Below are 18,983 nucleotides of genomic sequence, written 5' to 3' on the forward strand. Positions count from 1 at the left end.
AATTATATACTATCCCAACTGTTCATCAGATTCACATTTCAAAAATGAAAGCACTGAAAATGTTTATCTTCCATGCATCCTTTTTAAAGAAATACTTTCAGAATATATTCCTACAAAACAAAGATAAATCAAAAAGCTGTAGATACAGTAGCATGAGACAAAAATTAAATTAAAAAAAAAAAAAAAACACTGTGGAATACAAGAAATGGAAAAAGTACCCAGGGATTCCATTGAAAGATTTTTTAATCTCCTAGTTGTTGGCCTGGAGAGCAGTTAGTCCAGGTTAGAATTGGTCTTCAAGAATAAGAACAAAATGGATTCCAAGCAATAGAATTGGAAATAGAAGCACATTAGGTATGTGATGGAGACAAATATTACTTTTCCCAACAACCACCACGATCACCACTACCATCACCACCAAAAAAGGCACTCAGAAACTAAAGGAAAAATAAAAAATTTTAGTGATCTAAATATGAAAGAAACAAAAGTGGGGCACGATTTTAAGGGATTAGTGGAGTATGGGAAAGGAGCATTCATTTGATCTTGACATAAAAATGTTTTGAGTGTGAATAGTGATCATGACATTGAAACAGCGGAGATGGAAATAAAATCCTAACTTATGTCTTGTCTTTATACTAAAGAGTATACACCTGATTGCAATAAACTTGCAGTAAACCATATTTTTTTATTTTTAATTTTAGAATAGACCTGTACTGAAAGCATGGCTACAGAACAAAAAGCAAATGTTATTACATTTTGACAACATAAAGATAAAAGAACTACTGATGGAAATTGGGAGGTGAAAGGCAGAAAGGAGATGAAGGGAAGGGTATCAGTGCTAATGTCCTCTTATTACAAAATGAGTACCAAAAAGAGAATATTGAAAGTGGATGCTATAAAATATACTAACAAAATTGTTTCAATTATCAGTGTTGGTAGAAAGATGGGAGTTGGAATATTGAGTAAATTGGTTTTTTTTTTTGAGACAGGGTCTCGCTCTGTTGCCCAGGCTGGAGTGTGGCGGCGAGATCATGGCTCACGGCAACCTCCACCTCTCAGGTTCAAGCGATTCTCCTGCCTCAGCCTCCCGAGTAGCGGAGATTACAGGCACCTGCCACCATGGCTGGCTAACTTTTGTATTTTTAGTAGAAACGGGGTTTTACCATGTTGGCCAGGCTGGTCTCGAACCCCTGAGCTCAAGTGATCTGCCCACCTCGGCCTCCCAAAGTGCTGGGATTACAGGCGTGAGTAATGGTAGCCATAGTGGTGGTGAGTTCAATCAAGGAGGGAGTGTTTGCAAAGCAAAAATTGTGAGGTGCACCTCTTACCACCACAAAGTTCAAAAACAAACAATTACAAATATGGCGGGCTCACTGAGTGCTTTTGTACTGAATCATTTAATGTTGTGCATTTGTATTATTATTGTATGCTTTAGGAATTTTTATTTTACAATAATTTGTATTCATCCATTCATTTCCAAACCTCTCTCCTAACATGCCCATCTGTGGGATGTGGGAAGAAACCAGAGTCCCTAGTGAAAACCCACACAGACATGGGGAGAATGTGCAAGCTCCACACAGACAGTGGCCCTGGCTGAGAATCAGGTTTTTTCTCATTAATGTTATAATGAAATGGCCTTATTCAAGGACCTCTTGAACCTCCCACACTCTGATACAACCCTCCAATACACACACACACACACACACACACACACACACACTCACTCTTGTTGAAATCATTGTCATAGAGACTCCTGTACTTGATGAGAATGCGTGTCTCTCACTGCAATGGGGGAAAGAAAGTTGAGAATTAAAGCCTAGAGACCTAAAATCTACCAGTAGGATGTGTCCGCAAATATAATAATATATTACATTATAATGTATACATATACTAGTATGTTGTATTATATAACATCAATATATTAAATATAATAAAGCAATATAATCATTATATATTGAATGTTGTAGGGATAATATGCATTGTTTTGAAACTACTAAATAGGTATGTGTTTCATTCCCTTTATAAAGTCTGTCTGTACTCCAGTAACCTTTAAGATTATCCTTAGTGGTCTAAAGGAAGGAAAAGGTTGATAATGCCAGAACAAGATAGGATTATCAACATAGGATAAAGGCAAAAGAAATAGCACATAGGAAGTATGCCTAACAGGAATTGGGATTAGAAGACCTGATTCTAGAACGGAGAAAAGGAGAAAAGAGAATTCAGACTCCTGTGGCTCCTCTGGACTGAAACCCTAGAAGGGGTTGATGTAGGGGTTTAGAAACACAGTAGTAATTTTCAGGGAATCCTTTAGCAGCAGAGATTTTTTCGTTTCATACTTCTTGTGTTACAGGATCTTTGGGGTGTTGATTTTCTTCCCCTGTAAACCTCTGTTGCCAGTGGGTCCTTTGCCCGAGTTCTCGTCCTGCGTCCAGGAAGAATGAGGTATGCAGACAAATGAAGGGTGAGGAAGAAGAAGAAGACAAATGAAGGGTGAGGAAGAAGAAGGCCCTGGAGAGGGCAGCTCCTCTCTGCTCTCTGGTCATCCTGAGGTCTGCTCCTCTCTGCAGGCAGGTCGTTCGGTAGTCTCTGCAGATCTCTGAAGCTATTAGCAGAGAGGGTAGCTCCTCTCTGCTGCTGGTCATCTTGTCGTCTGCTCAACTCTGGCTGAGCCCAGCTATTTATGGGCCTCAGAGGAGAGGAAGTGCATGCTGTTTGGCCCATGAGTGGTCATGGGCAGGCCTGGAAAAGGCACCAGTGTCCACCCCAGTCAGTGGAGCTGCCAACCCGGCCCCCAGCCTTCAGGCCCTCCCTGAGCTGACAGAGGGACCTCACTGGAGACCCACCCCCTTCCACCTCTGCCTCCCACTGTTCATGATGCCTGGGCTCAGCCTGACTTTGCTCCAAGATTGGAGTGGGAGCCAACAGCAGGGAGAAGCCAAGCAGTGGGAGCAGGCACTTCCGAGCTTGTGAGGACAGGGGAAGCCTTCCCAGGTCCCCAAGAGTACAGGGATACCTGAGTCTGCTGCCATAGTTTGAGCAATTGCACTGCTGCCCAAAAGGGCAGGGCTCCTGCCTGCTCTGTGGAACAGGCAGCCCTGGCCACACCTTCCTGCCACAGCTGGGATGATGGTAGGCCAACTGGAGTGGCTGCCACCATCACTTGGGCGTACTGGAGAATTTTTAAGGTCTCTTAGAAAAAGCATTATATTTAACAAGTTGAACATAACAAAGTAGAATGAATTGAGAAAGGACAAAAGATCCTCTCCAGTTTTCTAAAATCAAAGTTGTCATGATAGAATTCCTAGGTTTCCCTTGGGCTTAGGGAAGGTAACTGGGGTACAAACAAGTTTATGATCTTCTGTAAGAAGATGCCCACCAAGGGCAAGGGAGTGCATCTTGAGTTTGTGGGAGGGCCACCGAACAGGGTGAGAGGGCATGGAAATTGTTTGTCTTTAGAATGCCCAGTGCCAGAAGGCTATGATGAGGCAATTTAGCAACCAGGTTCCCAAAATCTATAAAAAATACTAAGTTACTGAGCTAGCAATTGAACGTCACCATTGCTGGAGACCAGACTAACAGCTAGAACTACAGAACAAAGAACAAACTACAATTTTTCCCAATGTCAGAATGTCATAGTGTGAGGAATCATGTGCAAAAAGGAGTATGTATTTCTCTTTATTGGAAATCAACTTAGTTCACAAACCCCCATGTTAACAGTAAAAACTAATGGTAAAAACACTTAATATTGTCAATTAAAATTTGGTCACTTCTAAGTTGAAACAGTTTTCTTTGAATAAATATTTAAATTCAGAGTTCTTTTTCTTCCTAAGAGCAGTGGCCTGCCATTGGATAAATACCTTGTTCTGGTGCTGACCTCTAGCGGTCATTGGCCTTCCCTGAGGTATCTGATCCTGCTTGGTCTTTGGATGATAGAAATTTGCATTCATTACTGTAATGTCCTGCCTTGGCATCTAGTCCCTAAGATACAAGTACCTTGTATTTATCTTACTACAACTCTAGGCCTCTTTGGCTCACCTAGTTCTCTTTCCTCATCTTTCATGGAAGAGCTTTCCTTATCTTCATTTTGTGTATTTCGTTTTCTGGGAGTATGTAGGCAAGCTAGTTTTTGTTGTTATTTGTTAAAATTTGCTTTATTTAGGTATGATTAATATAAATAAAATTCACAAATTTGAAGTGTACAGTTTTGTGACTTTTGACGAATGTGTATCATCATGTAACATCTACTACAATCATGATATAAAACATTTCATCACCCAAATAATGTTCCCTCATGCTCATATTGTGGCATGTATTAATAGTTTATTCTTTTTCAAAGCATGGTTATTGAGATATAATTCACGTAATTCACATACAATACAATTCATTTAGGAATATTGGATAAAGAAAATGTGGTACATATACACCATGGAATACTATGCAGCCATAAAAAAGAATGAGATTATGTCCTATACAGGAACATGGATGAAGCTAGAGGCCATTATCCTTAGCAAACTGATGGTAGGAACAGAAAACCAAATACCACATGCTCTCACTTGTAAGTGGAAGCCAAATCATGAGAACACATGGACACAAAGAGGGGACCAACAGGCACTGGGGGCCTACTTGAGGGTGGAGGGTGGGAAGGGGAAGAGGATAGAGGATCAGAAAAAAGTAACTGTTGTGTACTAGGCTTAGTACCTGGGTGATGAAATAATCAGTACAACAAACCCCTCTGAGACGAGTTTACCTATATAACAAACCTACGCATGTACCCTTGAGCCTAAAATAAAAGTTTAAAAGAAAAGAAATTCATTTAAAGTATTCACTTGTATGAGTTTGTTTTTAAGAAATGAAGTCTCACTCTGTTGCCCCAGTGGCCTGGAACTCCTGGGCTCAAGTGATCCTCCTTCAGCTACCCCAACCACTGTGCATGGCTTAAATAGTTTTTATTGTGTGTAAAGATTTGTGCAACCATCACTGCAGTCATTTTTAGAACTACTGATACATGCAACAACATGGATAGATTTCATAGTGTTATGCTAAGAAGTTAGTCATAAAAAATGACATACTGACTGTATGATAATAGTTACATGTCTTGCTAGGAAAGGCAAAACTGGTGACAGGAAGAAGATCAGTGACTTCCAGAGCCTTGGGTGAAGGGAGGAGATTGACTACAAAGGACATGTGGTGACATTTTGGGGAGATGAAATGTTTTCAGTACTCTAAAAAGAAGCCTAGTACGCATTAACAGTCTTCCTTACTTCCCCATTATACGTCCAGCCCTAAAAAAAAAAAAAAATTAATCTATTTTCTGTCTGTATAGATCTGTCTGTTCTGGACATTTCACGTAAATGTATCAGTACTTAATTCCTTTTTTTTTTTTTTTTTTGAGACACAGTCTGTCTCTGTCACCCAGGCTGGAGTGCGGTGGCGCTATCTCAGCTCACTGTAACCTCCGCCTCCCGGGTGCAAGCGATTTTCTTGCCTCAGACTCCTGAATGACTGGGATTACAGGCACACGCCACCATGTCCGGCTAATTTTTGTATTTTTAGTAGAGACGGGGTTTCACCATGTTAGCCAAACCAGTCTCAAACTCCTGACCTCAAGTGATCCGCCTGCCTCGACCTCCCAAAGTCCTGGGATTACAGGCATGAGCCACTGCATTCGGCCTTAATTCCTTTTTATGGTGGAATCATATTCCACTGCATGGGTATATCACAGTTTGTATATCCATTTACTAGTTGGTGGACATTTGGATTGAAATCTAGACCACTTTTTGGCTATTATATTTATAGATAAGACCGCTGTGAACATTTGTGCACAAGTTATTGTGTGAACATACCCAAGATGTAGGCCTCAGAGTGGAATTTCTGGATCTTGGGCATATACCCAAGATATAGTCCTAGGAGTGGAATTTCTGGATCATGTAGTAACCCTATGTTTAACATTTTGAGGACGTTTGTTTCTTTTTATTGCTGAGTGCTATTTCATTTGTTTGTCCATTTACCAGTTGATGGACATTTGGGTTGTTTCTACCTTTTGACTACTATGAATCAACCTGCTATGAACATTTGACAGGTGTGAGCACACACTTTAATAATTTCTTTTAAGTATAATAAATTCCTGTAAGTAGAATTACTGGGTCACATGGTAAATATATAAGTTTATGAAAATTGCCAAATTGTTTTTTTAAAAATAGCTGTATCATCTTGCATTCCCATCAGCAATTTATGAAAGTTTTGGTAGCTCCGTACTCTCATCAACATTTTATGTTGTTAGTCTTTAATTTTAACCATTCTAGTGGATGTATAGTGGTTTTAATTTGCATTTACCTGATGCTGATAATGTTGAACATCGTTTTCTACTTATTTGTCGTTTATATATCTTCCTTTGTGAAGTGTCAATTCAGATCTTTTGCCCATAATCATTCAATAAAATAAAGTAATCATTTTATCCTTGCTTGGAAAAGCTACAGTTTTTATTCAATCCAGTGTAGCTTAGTCTGCATCTACCATGGAACTGAATGTAGATGGAGAAAAACACAACCATCTTAAGTGGTTTCATTTTAAATTCAAGTAGGCCCTTAATGCAGCCCAGCAATCATAATGCATTCACTCTTCTCCTTTTCTAGATGACTGTTTCATTCTTTCTCCAGTTTCTTCAGATCTCTGTCACTTAAACCATCATCTTTTGTTACTACTTTTTTGAGAAAATTGAAGCAAGTAGAAAAGAATTTTTATTGCAACCACTTCTTTCCGGTATCTGCCAATATACTGTGCCTTTCCTCCTGTTCATATTATATGAACTGCTCCTGCTCTTATCTAAGCCCACCTCATCTGCTTGTACGCTATGTCTCATCCCCTTTTGCCTACTCTAGAAGATTAACCCAATCATTCTACCCTCTCTCTCCTATATTATTAGTTTTTTCCTTTATCTACTAGATCATATCCAACATGCTGGTTTTTTTCTGTCTTTAAAAATCTTTCTGGCTGGGCACAGTGGCTCATGCCTATAATCCCAGCACTTTGGGAGGCCAAGGCGGGCGGATCACTTGAGGCCAGCAGTTCAAGACCAGCCTGGCCAACATGGTGAAACCCCATCTCTACTAAAAATACAAAAATTAGCCAGGCTTGGTGGTGGGCAGCTACTCAGGAGTCTGAGGCAGGAGAATCGCTTGAACTGGGGAGGCAGAAGCTGCAGTGAGCCGAGATAGGGAGTTGGAGGCTGCAGTGAGCTGAGATCATGCCACTGCACTCCAGCCTGGGTGACAGACCGAGACTCTATCTCAAAAAAAAAAAAAAAATTTCTTGGACTCTTTTCTTTACCTTTTCCCCAGTCCCGCCATCAAGCTACTGCCTCATTCCTTTTATGTCCTTTATAGAAAAACTCCTTGAAAGGGTTGAAGATATCAACCACCTCCAATGTCTCCAATTCCTCTTTTCATTCTTTCTTAGGCCATTCTTACCAGGCTTTCATTCCCACTGTTCTATCAGACCTGTTCTTATCAAAACTTTCAATGTCCTCCACATTGTTAAATCCAATGGTCAGTTCTCAGTCCTCATCTTACTTGACCTATCAGAAGCTTTTAACACCTTTGATCTTTCCTTTGTTTTGAAAATATTTTCTTCACTTGAGTTCCAGGATGCTTTTTCCACACACAGTCTTCTCCATGTCAGTCAGTGACAACTCCGTCCTTCCAGTTATTCAAGCTAAAAATCTTGGAACTATTCTTTACTCCCCTCTTTTTCTTGCAGCCCACATCTAGTTTGTCAGTGCATCCTATTGCCTCAATCTTCAAATTATATCCTGCATTTAAGTCTAAACATTTTTTTTGTTTGTTTTTGATACGAGGTCTTGCTCTGTTGCAGGCTGGGGTGCAGTGGCACCATCGTAGCTCACTGTAATCTGGAACTCCTGGGCTCAAGAGAGCTTCCTGCCTCAGCCTCCCAAGTAGCTAGGACTACAGGCATGTGCCAACATGCCTGGCTAATTTTTAAAACTTTTTGTAGAGACAAAGTCTCCCTGTGTTGCCCTGGCCAGGACTCCTGGCTTCAAGCGATCCCCCTGCCCTGGCTTCCCAAATCTCTGAGATTACAAGCACTTTAACTGTATAATAAATTGGTATCTTTATAGATCATTTCCATTTTTTTTGTGAGTTATTACATTTTTGAAAATATAGTAGACTTTTAGAACCCACAAATGCTTTTCCTTATCATATCGGGAAATACTGTGTCTAACCTACAACAGTCAGATTTTTAACAGCCTCAAATAAAAATGGCCTGTTTCTAACAAGCAAACAACAACAAAGCAACAACATAAACATACACTCAGACATCCATTTCATACCATCATACACTCAGACATCCACTTCATACCACCTCAGCAACAGCAACAACACACATACATACACATCTACTTCTCATTACGTTTAATGCTGCCTTCCTGATTCAAGCCACCATAATCTCTGCTTGCATTATTATAATAACCTGTCAATTAGTCATCTTACATTCACCCTGCAGACCATTCTCAGCATAACAGCCAGAGTGATCCTCTTAAAAAAAATAGATCATGTAATACCTCTTTTCAAAACCTGTGATTTGCTCCTTTTCTCTTAGAGTGAAAGCCAGTGTTCTTACAGTGGCCTACAAAGATTGACATGGTCTCCCCACCACCCCCTTACCTCTCTCACCCTTATCTTGTACTACTCTGATATTCCAACCATATTGACCTGCTTACTGTTCCTCAAACAAAAGTAGGCATTCTTTTGTCTCAGGTCTTTTAGTACCTGCTATTCACTGTGTTTGATTACCACAGTCTTCATGACTGATCTCTTTCAAGTCTTTGCTCAAATATCACCTTTCAGTGAGTCTTCCCTAACAATCCAATTTAAATTGCAAACACTCCATGCACTCCTAGTCTCCTTTGTGCTGCTTATAAACAAAAGCCAAAACCATAGCACTCACTACATTCTAACATACTTGTATAATTTACATCCTTATTTTAGTTATTTGACTACCTCCTCCCACAAGAATATAAACTTCACAAAGGCAAGATATTTATCCATTTTGTTCACTGGTATACCTCTAGTACCTAAAACAGTTCCTAGCATATTTTAAGGACTCAAGTATTTGTTCAATGAATGAATGAAAGAAATTTAGTTAAAAACTGGAACAAAACAGGAATGGAACAAAATCACATTGGGCATAAACAAGGCCAAACTTGCCGTGAATGTCATCTCGCATTTGTTCTATTCTTTTTGATGAACGTTGTCGTTTGTGTGATATATAGATGAGTCTGGCAGGTTTTGGGAGGCCAGCAACAGGAGAACTTCTCTACCTCATTTCCTGTAAGTCTACATACCTGGGACTTAAAAGCAGGTTATTGTGAGCCTAAGGCCTGAAAACATGCACACTCTCTTTTTTCTTTCTAACCAAACTCTTGCTTTTTAAAAAATGATATTTCTGGGAGTGAGTCTGTGCTGTGTATTTAATCTTGGATTGCCAAGCCAGTGAGGTGGGAAAAGGTTGGAACTTGTCTCAGTTCTAAAGAGTAGAGTTGGATTTTGTAAACATGGGTGTATTTCATGATAATTGAAAATGTTTTCTTGAAGTAATATATGTGTGTACAAAAAAATACACATATCATAAGTATATAGCTTGCTGAATTTTCACAAACTGAATGTGTCAATGTAATTGGCACCCATAGCAAAAAGCAGAACCCAGCTAACATCTCAGATGCTCCTCTGTGCCCTCCCAGTTACTAGCTACTATCCAGGGTGACCTCTATTCTGACTTCGCATGCCTTGGAAGTGTTTTGCCTAATTTTGTTGCCGATATAAATTAAATCATATAGTATAAACATGCTTGTATCTCTTTTTGTACTCAAAATTTTGTGAGATTTATCCACATTGTTATATATGGTCAGAGTTTGTTCATTTTCAATGCTATATAAAATTTCACTGTATGAATATACTACAGTTTAACCATTCTACTATTGATGGACATTTAGATGGTTTCCAGTGTGGGGGTTATTATGAATAGTGCGACTATAAACATTCTATTAATGCATTGTGGTGTATGTATGTGTGAATTTCTTAGGACATTTTTGTGTTTTTTTAATCCACAGTCAGTGAACCCTAAGTGTTCCTCAGCATTGCAGTCAGTATATTTACCATGTATACGTTACGCAAATGAGAGCTTTAGTTGCAGGCATTGCCAAATCCTTCCCTCCTTAGTGTTATCACTGGACTTTGTCTATACTTGGGATTCTTAACATGTTGTATTTTGGTTAAGTATGCATGTTCATGTTTTTTATTAGATCGTGAGTGCTTTTTAGTACTTTGTTTCACTTGCTTGTATATCCCAACTCCTGACAAGGTACCTGAAATACAGTAAGCTAGTTGAGCAAATGGTGATAGCTGTCACCATTGCCAGTGATTAACAAAGCAAGTTCCCTTAGTTATGTGAATCACTTAGCCTAGAGTAAAATCCATGCTTTAGTTTGATATCTCAGTGTCAAAGGATTAGGAATGGGAAGTCATTTCTCTCTGAGAGAAGCCTAGAACTGTGGGCTCAGAACCGAACGTGCTGTGTGGCTAAAGGGAATGGCTATGGCTTTACCAGCCTCTTGGAGATTTAAAGTGTTAACAGCAGTGATTCCAAGGCATAGTGTGGGGGCCAGATATAAATAGCAGAACACAAGTAGCGTAATGTGCCACTGCCAAGCTACTGCTGGGGGTGTTTATAAAAAGAAAAGCATTCCTGTCTCAGCTCTCACTGTCAACAACATCCCATCCTGAAGACTCGCTTACCACAACTGAGAGTGGGGAGTCAGTTTGAGGCCTAGCATCATTTAAACTTCCTCCAAAGGCACAAAAGCCAGGTAAACCTTTTGACTTATTTACACTCAGACTAAAGAAATGAACAATTTTTAGGAAAATCCTGATCCAAAGCTTGCTTAAAATATATTGCCTTGTGACAGATATCTATTATCTTATATTCAAATCTTTTTTGGAAAGAGAAGTTTAACACAAAGTAGCATGTTGGTACTATATTTTAGTATTTTTAGTAAAAACAAAACAAAACTGCTTCTGAAGAAATATGGGAAATTGAGGCCAAAATGATCTATAAAAGGGAAGACTGTCTCCCTTCCCCTGTGCTGTTCATTCTCATTTTTAGAATCCAGAATATGGTGATTGGTAGGATAAAATAGAAGCTTCATTTGAGTTACAGTATCATAAATACTGGGATGAATATTAGGCATTCAGCCAATAGTTGTATAATCTTAGAATTGCTGCCTACCCAGTTCCTTCTTATTCTTGTTCCCGCCTTTAGAAAGTTATGCAACACACTTATTTTACCCTCAGGCTTCTCTTGATTGTGAGTATTTGTGGGAAGGGGGCCATCTCTGACAATCCACTGCTTTGTACCACTATGGCCTCATCATCTCCTCCGTCCCACTCAAAAGGGCATGACTTAATGTGCAAAGAAGATAGAAGAATGGATAATGTGCATGGACATATTCCTGGAGAATTCTTAGAAACTGGGAGCTAGGGGACCTATTTGAGACTGCTGTTTTTCAGTCTGATTGTGTTATTTCCTGTGCATGCTGAGGGGAGATTTAGCGATGGGAAGAAAATTTGACTCCCAGTGACTGTGGTGGGAGAGATGACATGTCTGGAGAAGTATGGAAATGGACAGATTTAATCTTGAGCAAATCACTGAAATTCTAAGGAGTTTTTGTTTTCTCGTCTGTAGAATGAGAGCGTTAGACCACTAGATAAAGCCTAATTGCTTTTGTAGCCCGTTAGGAATTTATTGATAATCACTTCCTGACCATCATGCTATCCACTCGCATTCTAAACGAAAAAATACACAGTGTCATCCTATTCTACTCCCCTACATCTCTTTTTTGAGTCTACTGAATTGAAATTTCTTTATTTTAATTTAGAAGAGAAAAATGAAGACAGGACATTTTGAAATAGTCACCATGCTGCTGGCAACCATGATTCTAGTGGACATTTTCCAGGTAATGTTGGTAATGGGAAGCATGTGGTCATTGGAATGGAAATTCTTGATATAACATTACCTGAGGCATCTGTGTGGCTTGAGGGTGGAAATGAAAGTAGGTAGGATAGGTAAATTAATTTATTATAAGTAACTCTTTTCATTTTAAATGTGTGACACATTAACTGTAAAAAGTTGAAAAAATTAAAATTAAGCAAAAAGAGGAAAGTAAAGATTATTCATAATCCTTCCACTCAGAGGGAATGATTCCCAACCTGTTGGTGTATACAGGCTTCTTGGCTTTTTTCTATGTGTATACTGTTTTTAATTTAAAAAAATGGGTTCACACTGTACGTAGTATTTTTTCTTTGCATTTTCAGTTAATACTGTGCTGCATGTCTCACATGTCATCAGATATTCTGAAAATATGTTTTTCTCCAAATAAGATAATGCTGCATTGTTTGATTACATGTTTTTTAATTAATGACGATTTTCTCACTTTTTTTTGTGGCAGAACTTTTATGATTTTATTTACAATTGACTCTTTAAGCATCTGTAACATATTTTTATGTAAAATATAATATTTCACTTGTTTTTTTTCCCCATGTTGTTAGCTGCCACATTACTTCTGTATTTGTGTACCATTTTAGACGCCTTTTAAAAAATATCTTAAATTCTTAAACTGTTATCCTTTTTTGAATTTAATATTCTAATCCATTTTCTATAGAATTGTTGTGTATCCTGTTGCCTGTGTCACAGTATGTTTTTTATTGAAATATAATTTACATACCATAAAAATTTACCGTTTTTAGCTGTCTACTTCAGTGGTTTTAGTATGTTCATTATGTTCTGCAACCATCACCACTGTCTCATTGCAAAACATTTCCATCAACCCAAAAGGAAACCCTGTACTTATTATCAGTCAGCCCCAATTTTCTCCATCCCCCATTCCCTGGCAACCACTATCTACTTTCTGTGTCTATGGTTTTGCCTATTCTGGATATTTCACCTGAATGGAATCATACAATATGTGACCTTTTGTGTCTGGCTTGTTTCACTTAGCATAATGTTCTCAGGAGTCCTATCAGTACTTCATTCTTTCTTATAGCTGAGTAATATTCTGTCTTATGGCCGTACCCCATCTTGTTTATCCATTTATCAGCTGATGGACATTTGGGTTGTTTGTACTTTATGGCTATTACAAATAGTGTTGTTGTGAACATTTATGTACAAGTTTTTGTGTGAACATGTGTTTTATTTTTCTTTTTAAAATGTTTTCTAATCATGTAATCTTGACATAGTGAGATAAGACAAACACTATTTGGTTATTTGGTAGCATTACAGAGTAAAGTTTACTTATATATAGGAAATGTGTGTGTAAAAATGAATTTGGGGGTTATGATTTATGATTCATGATAACAAAATTACCTATTGTTGTGACCATGTTTCACTTCTCTTGGGTATACACCTAGTAGTGGAATTGCTGGGTCATATGGTAATTTTATGTTAACTATTTTAGGAACTGCCAAACTTTTTTACACTAGCTGCACGGTATTACAATCCCACCAGCAATATATTAGGGTTCTAATATGTCTGCATCCTTGTGTTACATGTTACTTGGTTTTCATCATTTATAGTCATCGTAGAGGATATGAAGTGGTATTTCAATGTGGTTTTGATTTGGTTTTCAATATACTCTTGCAGCATAATTTAAGTGTATTTGTTTTGTAATTGTTTCGTGATTTGTTTAGCCAATTTCTCTCCTTGACCTTTAGGTCATTTCCATGTTTTTGTAAGAAATTTTTGGTAATTGAATTTCATCAGTATGACCTTTTTTCTCAGTGGTTATATCAGAGAAATATAATCAGCTTGTTCACCTAGCCTTTTGTACCTGTTTTTTAGTATCTGTTCAGTTGTCTCTGAATAGTGGTGGCATTTATGAACTTTGCCACTGCTAAAGGCACACATCATACAAAATACACAATCAGCTGTGGTGTCTGGCCAGAAAGACTTGATGTCTAAAATTAGACATTTGGAGACTTGTTAGAGGCATAGGGAAAAGACAGGAACGTAGATCAACTCTGACATAATGTAAGGAATGTGGGAGGTGTTTTCAGAGTCTGGTGTCTTATACGGTGTTGAAGTCTTGAAAATAAATCAGACATTGGCACCCAAGCTGCACTGTGGTACATTCTGTGCTGTGGAGGAAAGTGCATTTCTTGGCTGTGAGATAGCAGTGATTTGATCTCCTGAAGCTCAAATTCCCATGTCAGGAAACTGACCTACAAACCCAGGACTACAGGGGTCTCAATGACTTCCATGGCAGAATTCTCCGTGGCTAGTAATCAGGACAGTTTCTGAAGCTGGCACAGTTCCCTCTTTTGTAAAATGGTGTTAATGATTTTCTATTCAACCTTTTATAATGGTTGTTCTGAAGACAGAATTACACTCTTCTTCAAGTGCTACATAAATGTCCATGGTCTTCGTCATTGGAAACATTCTCATTCTTTAGAGGCAACAGAACAGTTTGGTTAAGAGGACAAGACTCTGGAATTAGATTGCCTGAGTTCAAATTCCAATTCCATGTAAGTCTCAATCTCTTAGTTTCCTTATCTTTGTTAAAAAAAAAAAAAAAAAAAAAAAAGGAGGGGGGCTAATAGTAGTACCTACCTCACAAGGTTGCCGAACACTTAGTGCCTGGCATATAGAAAGAACTCTGGCGATGTTTGTTAAGCTTAGTGATAGAGTGGCTACGGAGTGTGTCTGAGAAGGAAATATGTAGGAAAAGTTCACAAACAAATGGATGGTTTTAAATAAGAACCAGGTCGTTGTGGCTGTACAATTGTAAGTTTTGTCTTAGACATGTTACGTTTGAAGGGTCTTTGAACATTCAAGTGGAGGTGTTAAGTAGGCAAATAAATTTGATATATAGGACTGGCACTTACAGGATAGATCAGATATATTTAGATCATAATTGAAACTGTAAGCATGTATATAACTGCCTGGGGAGCGTGGAGTTGAGAGTTAGAAAATATGTAGCCTTGAGAAACTCCAACATTTAGTGGCTAACTGGAATATGTTGGGTCTGCAAAAGAGTCTAAGAAGAAATGCTCCCTTAAGTGAGAGCTGTTTGGGTGGAGAAATGGGTGGGAAGCCATAATGGTGAGGGTTGAGCTATAAGTGGGAAATGAAGTGGAGATGGCAAGGATAGACATCTCTTTCAAGATGTTTGTTCATGAGGGAGAGAAGAGAGACGGGAAAGGAGATACCTAGGGCAGGATATGGAAGCAAGTTTTGTTTTGCTTTTACAAGTTAATGTATCTGTCTCTCTCTGTCTCTTTCTCTCTCTGTCTCTCTCTCTCACACACACAGTAAGAGAGAGAGTTTTTAAGAATCATTCACATAGAATCTGTAACTTTTTTTTTGAATCTGTAACTTTAACAGCTTCTGACTAAATGTGTCTATAAAGTCTCCAACTGAGGTCCCTAAGGAGACTTATGCAACTATGCACCATACAAGTATAGAATAATGGAAGAGACATTATCCTTTTATTTGCAGAAACCCATAAATGGTATTCCTGGGGAGATTTGATCATCTTATTTTTTGATCCGTAAGCCAGAGTACAGGGTTCTAATTTAGTTCACTTGAATATTTTGCCAGGTTCTGTGCTAGGTGCATAGGATTCAAAGATAAAAACGATACAGATCCTACCCTTAAGGAACTAACAGTATAATACATATGTTCTTAACATGAAATAATACAAAATAACCACATCACACTGGAGAAAGACCTTATGAAAAAAATAATAATAACCACAGCATGTTAAAGACTTGACAAGTGCCAGGCATGGGACAAAGGGCTTTGCATATATTCATTATGTAATTTAATTCTCACAGCCATCCCGCAGTTCAGATATTATTTCCTCCACTTTATCTTCATTTTTAATTTATTTTTTATTTTTTGAGATGGAGTTTTGCTTTTCACCCAGGCTGGAGTGCAGTGGTACAATCTCCGCTCACTGCAGCCTCCTCCTTCCGGTTTCAAGCGATTCTCCTGCCTCAGCTTCCTGAGTAGCTGGGATTACAGGTGCCTGCCACTACGCTCAGCTAATTTTTGTATTTTTAGTAGAGATAGGGTTTCATCATGTTGGCCAGGCTGGTCTTGAACTCCTGACCTCATGATCTGCCCACTTGGCCTCCCAGAGTGCTAGGATTACAGACATGAGCCACCGAGTCTGGTGTTTTATCTTCATTTTTTTAAATGGAAAACTTGAGGATTAGAAATGTCAAGTAACTTTCCCATACCTAATTAGTAACAAATGGGATTTGAACTCAGATCTGCCTGGCTTCAAAGTAGTGTTGATTACATTACACCACCCTGCTTCTTATGGTATGTGAACATATGTATATGTATAATTTAGTTGTATGTGGCATTATGCCTCTTCAGTTGTATGTGACTGAAATACAATTCAAACTAGCTGAAGCAAACAGGGAATTTATTGATTCTTAGAATTGGTGAAGAACACAGTCTTCAGGTACAGTTAACTCAGTGTCTAAAGTATGTTTTCAGGGCCTTATCTCTACTTCTCAGCTCAGCAAGCCTTATTTGTTGCTTTATTTTCAGACAGAATTCTCCATGGAACAAAAAGAATAACTGTTGGAAGCCTTAGGTCAATATTATCCTTAGAGCTTATAGCTTTAAAGGAAGAAAGATTCATTTTTTTCCTCTGGGAGCTCTGACTGCGGGACTTAGATCACCTGCTTATCCAGGAAATGCAAAATCATTTCTACCCAAGCCATATGGACAAGGGAGGGGGCAACCCCAAAGGAAAAGGAGTAATGTTTGTCATTATGTGTTATAGATCATGAATAATATTTGCATATGATACTTCAAATTCCTAACAGCCTTGACGGGTCGAAGAAATCTAGCTAAGAATATTGTTCAAAGCTGGGACTGCTACCCATTTCTTTAGCTTCACATTCATTGTTCTTTGCTCTGTACCATAATGTCCAGATAAATGAGCTACAGGCACAATCTCACCCATACCTGTCACCCTGTCACCCACTGACATTTACTCTTTCACACAAATATATCACAGCTGAGAAAAGTTATCAGTAGCAGTGGAATATACTTCCTGCATAAAAATCCTACCCAAAGTTGGTTATAAGTAAGGAGAGAATTTTGGCAAGGGATGAGAAGATGGGGGTAATAATGTGAGAGAAAATGATACTCACTAAATTTCTTATTTCAAGAGTATTACTTTCTTTTTCCTTTGAAGGTGAAGGCTGAAGTGTTAGACATGGCAGATAATGCATTTGATGATGAATACCTGAAATGTACTGACAGGATGGAAATTAAATACGTTCCCCAACTGCTAAAGGAGGAAAAAGCAAGCCACCAGCAATTAGATACTGTGTGGGAAAATGCAAAAGCCAAATGGGCAGCCCGAAAGACTCAAATCTTTCTCCCTGTGAATTTTAAGGATAACCATGGAATAGCCCTGATGGCATATATTTCCGAAGCTCAAGAGCAAACTCCCTTTTACCATCTGTTCAGTGAAGCTGTGAAGATGGCTGGGCAATCTCGAGAAGATTATATCTATGGCTTCCAGTTCAAAGCTTTCCACTTTTACCTGACAAGAGCCCTGCAGTTGCTGAGAAGACCTTGTGAGGCCAATTCCAAAAATGTGGTATATAGAACAAGCCAGGGCACTTCATTTACATTTGGAGGGCTAAACCAAGCCAGGTTTGGCCATTTTACCTTGGCATATTCAGTCAAACCTCAGGCTGCTGATGGCCAGCTCACTGTGTTATCCATCTACACATGCCTTGGAGTTGACATTGAAAAATTTCTTGATAAAGAAAGTGAAAGAATTACTTTAATACCTCTGAATGAGGTTTTTCAAGTGTCGCAGGAAGGGGCTGGCAATAACCTTATCCTTCAAAGCACAAACAAGACCTGCAGCCATTATGAGTGTGCATTTCTAGGTGGTAAGTGTCTGCTCTGTCTGTGCTTGTCTGGGAGGAAAGGAGTGGGATTCTTAGGCTTAGGGAAAGGTCAGTGAAGGAGAGTGAGAGGTATTTGAAAGGTGAAATGACATTTGGCAGTTTTCTGTCTAGCTTATTTCATACTGTCTCTTTAACCATAATTAATTTTATGAAAATTATACATTTACAGTATAATTAAAAATTTTTAAAAATAGCACTATAAGGCAGTGGTTCTTAACCAAAGGCAGTTTTGCCCTGCAAGGTCATTTGGCAATGGTCAGAAGCATTTTTGGTTGTCACAATTGGGGAAAGGAGGATTGCCACTGACATCTAATGGGCAGAGGCCAGAAACACTGATAAACAATGCATAGGACAGCCCCACACAACAAAGAATTATATGGCCCAAAATGTTGGTAGTGCTAATGTTGAGAGACCCTACTATAAGGCTTACAATAAATAAATAGTGCAGCCTGGGAGGAGACCCCCATCTCTACAAAATAAATTAATTAATTAAAAATTAGCCAGGCATGGTAGCACATGCCTGTGATCCCAGCTACATGGGAGGCTGAAGTGGGAGGATTGCTTGAGCCCAGGAGGTCGAGGCTGTAGTGAGCTGTGATCACACCACTGCACTCCAGCCTTGCAACAGAGCGAGACGGTGTCTCAAAAAAGAAGAAAAAGAAAAATAGCAGTCGCCAGCCCCACCTTTCTCGATTTCCACTCCTCAGTGGCATCCAGTTTTCATTCTTTTAGCTATTTCTTCAGGTGCTTACTGTCATGTTTCCAAGTAAATAACATGCTTCAACATGTTATTTCTTAGTTTTTAAATCTTTAGATATCATGTATTGACTTCCTGCTATAGAGAATGAATATTTAACTCTCATCTATCATGTATTAGCTAAGAATTTTTTATGCGTTCAGCTGTAAGTAACAGAAAACCTGACTGAGCTTTCATTTAATAAGTCTTAGAGGCAGACTGTTCAGAGTCAG

General features: G+C 38.7%; 1 protein-coding gene across 6 annotated transcripts in view; it reads left to right on the forward strand.

Moving 5' to 3' along the window:
- ART3 (ADP-ribosyltransferase 3 (inactive)) overlaps positions 1-18,983 on the forward strand; it is a 96,224-nt gene that overhangs the window by 47,564 nt on the left and 29,677 nt on the right. For 3 of the 6 annotated variants that reach the window (XM_050790871.1, XM_050790875.1, XM_050790876.1), the window contains exons 1-3: positions 10,752-10,882; positions 11,951-12,028; positions 17,285-17,996. In XM_050790871.1, the coding sequence (XP_050646828.1) occupies positions 11,960-12,028; positions 17,285-17,996 (781 nt within the window). In that variant the 5' untranslated portion in view covers positions 10,752-10,882; positions 11,951-11,959. Of the gene's footprint in view, positions 1-10,751; positions 10,883-11,950; positions 12,029-14,569; positions 14,592-17,284; positions 17,997-18,983 lie in introns of those variants that run through there. The other 3 variants (XM_050790873.1, XM_050790872.1, XM_050790877.1) reach the window with 2 other exon arrangements.

The sequence above is a fragment of the Macaca thibetana genome, chromosome 5 (genome assembly GCF_024542745.1).
Source record: "Macaca thibetana thibetana isolate TM-01 chromosome 5, ASM2454274v1, whole genome shotgun sequence".
Lineage (NCBI taxonomy): Eukaryota > Metazoa > Chordata > Mammalia > Primates > Cercopithecidae > Macaca > Macaca thibetana.